General features: G+C 40.5%; 1 protein-coding gene across 1 annotated transcript; it reads right to left on the bottom strand.

Annotated features, from left to right (window-relative positions):
- Nucleotides 1–404: 404 nt before the first annotated feature.
- Nucleotides 405–8,105, bottom strand: LOC139289505 (protein Wnt-7a). Its single transcript, XM_070911118.1, has 4 exons — nucleotides 8,023–8,105; nucleotides 7,131–7,357; nucleotides 4,246–4,517; nucleotides 405–2,212 (listed from the first exon to the last, which is right to left on the bottom strand). The coding sequence occupies exons 1-4, from the start codon at nucleotides 8,091–8,093 to the stop codon at nucleotides 1,730–1,732; spliced, it is 1,053 nt and encodes a 350-aa protein (XP_070767219.1). The 5' UTR covers nucleotides 8,094–8,105; the 3' UTR covers nucleotides 405–1,729.
- Between the last annotated feature and the right edge of the window lie 197 nt (nucleotides 8,106–8,302).

The following is an 8,302-nucleotide window of genomic DNA, read 5'->3' as shown; positions in this document are numbered from 1 at the left end:
GCAAGATGGGCCCTCAATTAAGCCTGAATAACTTTCCCCCTCTCAAAGGACGTCTCTCTTTCTGTGGCCTAGCATTGCACACATTGTGCTTGTAGGATAAGCACTTTGAAAACTGATTTATCTCCACGGTGACCATATGAATTTTTATCCCTATTTTACAACTTTACGATTGCTTGAGGATGACACAAAATAGAAAAGATTTACTTTTATGTTCATTTGAATGTATAAGTAATGACTCTAATGGTAATTGATTCCTATATAATGAACAATTAAGGTAATTTATGTCATAAAAGTTCAACAACTCCACTGCTACACTGGTTTATGGCAAGAAAATGTTACGGTCAATATTCCATTTCTGATTTTCAATCACTTTATACACTATGTCACTTTACTGTTATCTAGCCATTTACAGCACGTTCAAGTATGTTTTATCCTTGCAAAACAATTGCAAGACTTCATGACATGGAATTCCCATTTGAGAGAGACTTGACGTATGAGGAAGCAATAATGGAAATCATGTATTGTTAGTGTTATTCTGTTCCTGTATTCCATCAGTAGTAGTCATGAAACGCAGTAAACACAGACGTTTTGAACACAGACACATATAAACAGTTTTCTATCACTTACAATATACAACTATGGCAGTGACAGCAGGGGCCAACTTACATATATCAGCTTTTTTTTCCACAAAGGATTTAAAAACAGGTGTCAGGGACTCGACAGTGAATATGCAAAAGATATAAATAAGACATTCATATAAAAATAGGCTTTTACAAAATATACTCTATTAACCAATATTTACCAAAAGTGGAAAATGTGCCCATGTTTTTGATCAGTGAATAAGGCCTGTTAAGCTAAATCGGCTTGAAGTAAGCAATGCCATTGAAGACAGTCAGTAGAGCGTACAGCCTTCTACCTCAACAAGTGGGATTCTCTAGACTAGCAGCAAACAGAGGGAAGACAAACTCATGAGAGGGTCAGAAGGTCAACGTGAGTAGCCTACAGCAGTTTCATCTGGAACAACGTTATTCTAAAACACGACACATTATTCCAGGCAGATTGTAATCCAGTGTGTTAACCGTGGACAAGTTTTGACTGCTTTAATAAACTAAAACCTCCCAACATTTAGTTCTTTTTGATCCATAATGGACAAAATCAGTAGTTTTTTTCTTTATAGAATAAATTAATATTAATTATTTGCATTCTCTAAATACAGTATGTTAAATATTCCAAATGGCGTGTGTCATTTAATCTGTGCACAGAGTGAGAACTACAACAGTGTGTCCTGCCCAGCAATCACATCCACCATAATTCATTTGCATTGGCAAAGTCTGTTTCCTAAATGTCACAACGTGTCCATATAGCTTAAAGTCTTGACATTTTGCTTCACTGACTCACACCGTGGTCACCCAGTCCCACATGCCAGGGTGCAGTTTTACCCTTAACGGTGTTTGGTCACACTGTTTCGACATTGCACCCCAACAAACGCAACAGTCCAAGGAGAGGGGTGAAGAGCTTTGTGTGCAAAAGAATCATGACGCCCCATCTTCGGCTTACTGTTTACACAGTACAGTAGTTCCTCATTATGTATGAAAAGACTGCAATAACAGCCTTCTTGTAAAGTTTAACCATTCCAGTTTGTCCATGAAAACACAAAGACATGAACCCACATGCTCACATACATACATACATACATCACACACACACACACACCGTCCAATAAATATTTTCATTTGCATGTGTACACCTCTGTCCTCTCACTGCAGGTGTTGCATTTAACGTAGCAGCACCACAGGAACTTGCAGTTGCACTGCCAGACGCGGGAGTACTGGTGAGTGTTGTATCCACGGCCGCAGCACATCAAATCACAGCCGCTGATGTGCTGCATCATTGTCTTGTTACACACCCTGCCCTGCGTCCCCAAGCTCCCCGTCATAGGATCCGCCTCGCAGTAGTTAGGTGACTTGTCTATGTACACCAGGTCTGTATCCATGGGCTTCCGGTAAGAGTAGGGCTTCTTAATCTTGAGGAATTTAGGGCGCTTGTTGCGGCTGGCTTTGATTGGTTCCACGTGCACCGCATGGGCATACTTCTCCTTGAGAATGTAGCCTAGCTCGCGGAACTTGGGAAGTGTAGTCCAGCAGGTTTTGGTGGTGCAGGAGCCCGAGACACCATGACACTTGCATTCCAGTCGCATGTTCTTCTCCAGAATCTAGACACACACAAAAAAAACTTGGTAACGTAGTAACAACCAGCAACTGTCGAAACACTCCAGTGATGAGTGATAGATGCACTCTCATGATAGGTTAATAAGAGCCATACTAGACTATTAAAACCAATTATCATGCAGTTTACTATAATAATGTCACAGTTTTATCTGTTGAAGAAATGTGGTTGTTTTGTATTTGCAATGAAATGTCTACATATTCTAAAACCCTGGTGTATTTCAAACTGTCACAATTCCCATTTCAACTCCTGCACTTCAAGGCAAGTGACAAATGTGCGATTTAATAACAATGTGACTGGCGAATACACTATGGTCGGAGATTAAATACAGCCCCACCACATAGCTGTGTGATACCATATACACAGAAGCCAAAATAATGTATCAGATTTCAGGCTCTGTGTGTGTAGTTACCACACACAACACACAAATGTCAAGAGTGACTGTACAAGGCGCCGAGTGACTAGGATTACTGCTAAACCCTGAACTGATGACAAAGAGAAGTGCCATTGACTGAAACTGGAATTTTCTTTAGCAACAAGGTCAATTACGATTTCCTTTTGCTAAAATGCTAGGCGTTTGGTATGCAATATGGTCGCTTAAAGCCACTGACAAGATATTTATGCCGCTGTGTTCTTGGCAAGTAAACTGTAACAATAAAACCCAAATACAGACGTGTGAACAAGAACCAAAAAAACAACTTTTCCCTGAGCAAGCCACTTCATAAAACTCTTGGCTTCAACTCCCTAATCCATCAGTTGTTCTGTGACCAACACTTGTGACAGCCTTTGTCTGGACGTCTTCGACCAGGGAGCCGTGAACGGCGCTCCTGCTCAGTGTCACTGCTTTTGATTAGCATAAATAAAGGAGGAGGGGGGTGTAACTATCAAAACAGAGAAGCCATTTGTTAGCAGAAAGAAGAGAAACTAAGGAAAACTGTGCAAAGTTTGAATCCACAATAGTCTTTTCCCTGGGAGGCAATTTAGCTGTCCAGATAAGCCAATTTGAATTCATGGTCCTGAAACGCACATAGAAAATGATCTACTAGGTACAATTGTGTGGGAGGGGGCTTTTCAGCCTGTGTGGGGATGGACGTGTTGGTTGTGTGAATCAGGCTCTTTTGGCACAGTGAGACAGAAAGAGAGAGGATATGAGTTAACTTGGGCAAAGCCGCTTCTTTATTCTTCACTAACTCCTACCTCACTTTAGTCCGTTTGGCACATTATTCCACTCAATCTCTAACCTCTAGACTTACTGGAGTCTCTTTGTCGCTCTGCAGTGTTCTGCAGCCATGCATGCAGAAAAGCAACCAAATGAGCAGGTCAACAAGTCATGAACACCATCCTTTCCTGCTAAATTTGTCTTATTTGTACTGTATTATATTGTTGTTGCCTCTCGTTCAGTTGTTATGTTGTAATGCTCTTTGTAACTTTTGCTGAATATAACATTTTAGTTTATTATCATTTTATTATTGTGTGGCAACTGTGTGGTATTTAAAAATTAATTTTGACTTGATGAACCATGCGCCTAATTAAAACAAATAGCTACACTCTTCTATACAGCAACGGAGACACATACTACACAATGATGATCAAACATAGTAACCAAAAAGTAAACATCCCGTCAGTGCATGTACACACACATGGCACCTGATGTGGGTTAACCATATTAGAGAAACAGTGAGTGGGGATTGTCATAAAGGTAACTGTATACTGTCCCAATGGTGCAAAGCATGGGGGGGGGGCTTGGCTAATGCCTTTTTGTACAGTGTCAATCTGTTTTCAGTGCAGGGATCTGGGTTGTAATCAAACCCTGCCACTTAGACAGTTCTTCCCCTTAAAAGCAGCCTTTTATTCCACTGCTTGTTCAATCTTGGCCCCGCTGCCCAGACCGTTGGCAAGGTTAGACTAGTTAACCACCGGCTCACCTTCACATTTAGTCTTAGAAGAATTTAAATTTGGAGATGGGAAAAAAGTCATTGTGCTGAATGAAGAGACATAATCCTATTGCTAATCACTTACCTTGCGTCCCACATCATTATTATGGAGGTTCATGAGTGTCCTTGCATTCTGTTTGACCTCCCGGGCGTCGATAAATACTTTGGAGAAGCCCAGGCCGTAGCTGATGTCTGCCGAGCATCCTCCCCACTTCCAGCCTTGGTCTTTACTGTAGAAACCCTGCTTCTCCTTATCACAGCTACAGTCACTCAGGTTGCCCTGCGTACAGGCTGCTGTAATGGCATGGGCCACCCCTGCTGCGATGATGGCGTAGGTGAACGCAGCCTCTTTACTGCCTGGCAGAGCAGAAAAAAAAAGGTGATGAATGAAATGTTGCAGGTGTACATTGGAATTTTTTGAAATAGAGAATGTCATGGTGTTTCCCCTCCAGTTTAAGGGAAATGCAGTAAGTACGTAACAGGATTTTTAAATAGGAAAAGGAGATTAATTATTAACAGTATGTGTGCTTACATCACAGTCTTACTGACATATCACTCAAGGGCTGCAGTGTTTTGAAACCTGACCTGGAAACTGTCCTGCCCGTGAACCAAAATGGCCGCTGGCAGTATAGTCAACAAAGCAGAATGAATAAGAGGGTTGTCGGCAAGGAAGGGCTATTGATCCGCTCAGAAACTGTCACATTCTGTGCAAACGCATAAGGCACTGACATCCAAATCTTCATCCTGCCGTTATCTCACCCAAGTTCAGCTTACAAATCATTTACACACACACGGAAATATCGACAAATAACTAAAGATTAATCAGACAGGATTCATATAGACAGCAAAGTTATTGAGTCAAATAATGAGCCGAGAGAGAAACACTACAAAGAGAAAGTCCAATAAATCTTATCACAATGTGAAAACATGCATATTCATAAACATGATCCACAAATAGCCTGTTTTAATTTTCAGATCTGTGATTCATGATCATGCAAACAGGAAACTCCTAGTTATAACATCCATCATATCTATGTGTAAATAAACTCCTCTTGTCTCTGTTTGTTCAATACAAACATCATACCTTCTTTGTGCTTCCTCCTGCTGCCTGGTTCACTATGTAAAGCGGCCATGTTTTTCATAAACATCTTGGATGTGTGCCCTCGCCATTGAAAAAAAAAAAAAAAACTCATATTGAGGCATCAATTATGTGGACGTTTTTATAGACTCCATGGGCTTCGTGCCAAAAAAGAAGGTGTGTCAGTGCAATCAGCCAGTTCTGACTGCACCGTTGTTAATTTTTCCCCTGCAGTTCTGAGTGCATGAGTTCACCACAAGAGATGGTATGAATTCTTCTTGTAATGAGAGGTGGAAGATATTAAAAAAGAGAGTAGAATTCAAAGGCCTGTGTAAGTTGAACTAGAAGTGCCAGTTCACTCTTCTTCTGCCATGTTTGTTTCTCTTTCATCTCTGCAGAGTCATCCAGCCTCTTTATATGGAGCCCATCTCATACAGCTTAGTGTAACTACAAGGTTCAAGTGCAGACATAGTTGAGGCCTAAAATGTCTCAAAGCTGATGCACCTTGCATTACCCATAATGCATTATGTCAGTTCACTTGTCATTCTTTGTTCGCTTTAAGAAACAACAATTGCAAGCTACACAGCTCCACTCCGCCTGGGCATCAACAATAGCATTCATTTCCAACCATTGGTCCTCTACGCTAATCTAATCAGTGAAACCAATCTATTTGGTATGGCTGTCCAAGCCATAGACTTAAACTCCTGTCTTGGAAACACAGACCAAGAACCTTGATGAGCTCAAACCGCTCATTCATAAAGGAACACATTGTCAAACACTACAGTTTTCATTTCAACAGCATGAGCAGATAATCCTTTCTTTCCAGCAGCAGCAGGCAAGATGGCCTCAAACAGCTGGTCCAAGCTACTGACCATTGTGCAAAAGTATATTTGTATTTTTTGTTTTACTTCAATAGTTCTGGCCCAGGCCAAAACTAAAACATATTGAAATTATTTTAAGGTTTTACAAATCCACCTCTGTGATGATCAAACTCCTTACACCGACTGTAGCCATAAAGGCATCATTATCCTTCATTAAACCTTGTTAAGTCTTTCTGGTTTTGCTATTATCGATATCTTTGGATTATCTGTCTTTAATCCAACGTATCAGTTCATAGTATAGCCAACAAACCAGCCACAAAAATCAGCCATAATTTCAGAATCCACTGAAGCTCATCCACTCTTTACAGGAGACCTTTGTATCAGCAGTAGGAACATTGATTTGAACTGATTTGTTTCTCTAATTTTGCACTTTCAGGTCTTGCTTTCCTCTTGGCTATGTCCCACTGTAACTTATACCCGTGGTAAGATCTACGTCCTCACAGTGAGAGCCACAGCACCCATCACTAGACAGGATAAAGACCAGTGAAAATGTGTCTCCAGAGACTCTGCTGGGCTGAAAAGAAAGGCTGCAAACATTCACAAGAGCTTTGTTACAGTGCTGGCTTCAGATACCTTTTATACATGCTCAGAAAAAGCCCTACTCAGTGGAAAGTCTGGACCAAAACTGGGACTGATGTAAATGACACTGGTTCCTTATATAGGATGCTCCTTATACTATGGTTTTGACTGGAGATCAAGATCATCAGTCATTAGATTCTAAGACAATGATGCATGTCAAGGTCATAACTTTACAAATAGATCTTTTTTTTTTTATCAGCACCAGGTCGTAATTTAACTTATTGATGAGGCTAAATCTTGCAATTCACTTTGGCACTGCGTTTTGTAAATATTTATACAATTATTATACCATTTTTTGAGGGAAATCACAAAAGACATTTTACGCGCAAAGCGCACAATTACGCATCGGGTGCGGGTGATTGATAAGATGTGTTTACTGCTGGGACAAAAAAGGTTCAAATTGTAAACAAACGTTAACAGACAGCAACATACCCACTTTCAACTCTTTTCCGAAGACTGTCCTCTCTCCAAGCGCAGAGCAGTTCCAGCGCCCGTTTTTGAACTGAAACTGACACTCGTTGATGCCCATTTGGGCTCCCTCTCCGATGACGATAATGGCATCGGGGCGACTCTGGCAGATAATCCGTTGTCTGGGGGCCAAACCGGGGATCTTGTTACAGATTATGCTCGCACCTAGGGCCACCACCGACGAGAAGCCACTGTGAATGGAAGATGGATATGACTGAGAAAAAGTAGCCATCGACCATTTATTTTTTCCATTCTAATATGGAAAAAAACTTAGTTTAAGTTTTTTTTTGTTTTGTTTTTTACCTTAAAAGAGTTTACATAACCTTATAGAATCAAATAATTTTTTACTGTTTGGTTTATCAAATAGTATCTGATGGTCATGATCCACATATTTAATATGTCCCTGTGGAAAATATACGGTTTACTGAGATAATAACAGAAGAAATGATCACCAAAGTGATTTGTTTCACTTGAGAAGAGATCCTGTAACATGTCTGGGCTAAGGTGCACCACTGGACATATTCTGAAAATTAAAGGCTTCATTAAAGTTGTAGATACTTTTAATTATTATGCCAGTATGAGTTTTTACCAACATTTAAAGGTATAATGAAGGAAATGTCATTAAGTGATAAGGACGCAGTTGCCACGAGTCTAACGTAAGATAAGTTCACGCTCTTCGCTTAATGTTTTATTTACTGTTTATAAAATCTACCTGCTTTTGGGCACGTATGGTATATAGTCTACATCAGGCGCTTTTGAAGCACCAACAACAAATAAACGTCTCATTCGTCAGTTTTTAAAGTGTCTGAGAATAACCTACAACAAACGAATGAGAAGTCAAATAAGCGCAGCTCACCCAATTTTCAAATAAACAATTCCTAGACAAAGTAAAACTCTTAAAATCCAGCGTCGTGTTCTCCGACTCATTGCGGCCCCGCTCTCAGTCTCATGCAACGATTTGTAGAGCTGATGAATAACTCGGTTCGCTTATTCTCCGATCGATCAGAGCCCAGGTAAGTCCAAAGGAACTCCAAAATGACGACAAGCATAAAACAAATACTTCACGCTCGGGAACTTTTACAGATTGCCGGCTAGGGTATCATCCAAACTCCCTTTACGTGGTCCCCTTTCGCTGG

The sequence above is a fragment of the Enoplosus armatus genome, chromosome 8 (genome assembly GCF_043641665.1).
Source record: "Enoplosus armatus isolate fEnoArm2 chromosome 8, fEnoArm2.hap1, whole genome shotgun sequence".
Taxonomy (NCBI): Eukaryota; Metazoa; Chordata; class Actinopteri; order Centrarchiformes; family Enoplosidae; genus Enoplosus; species Enoplosus armatus.
Note: the sequence above shows the minus strand (reverse complement) of the source record. Positions and strands in the feature narration are given on the sequence as shown.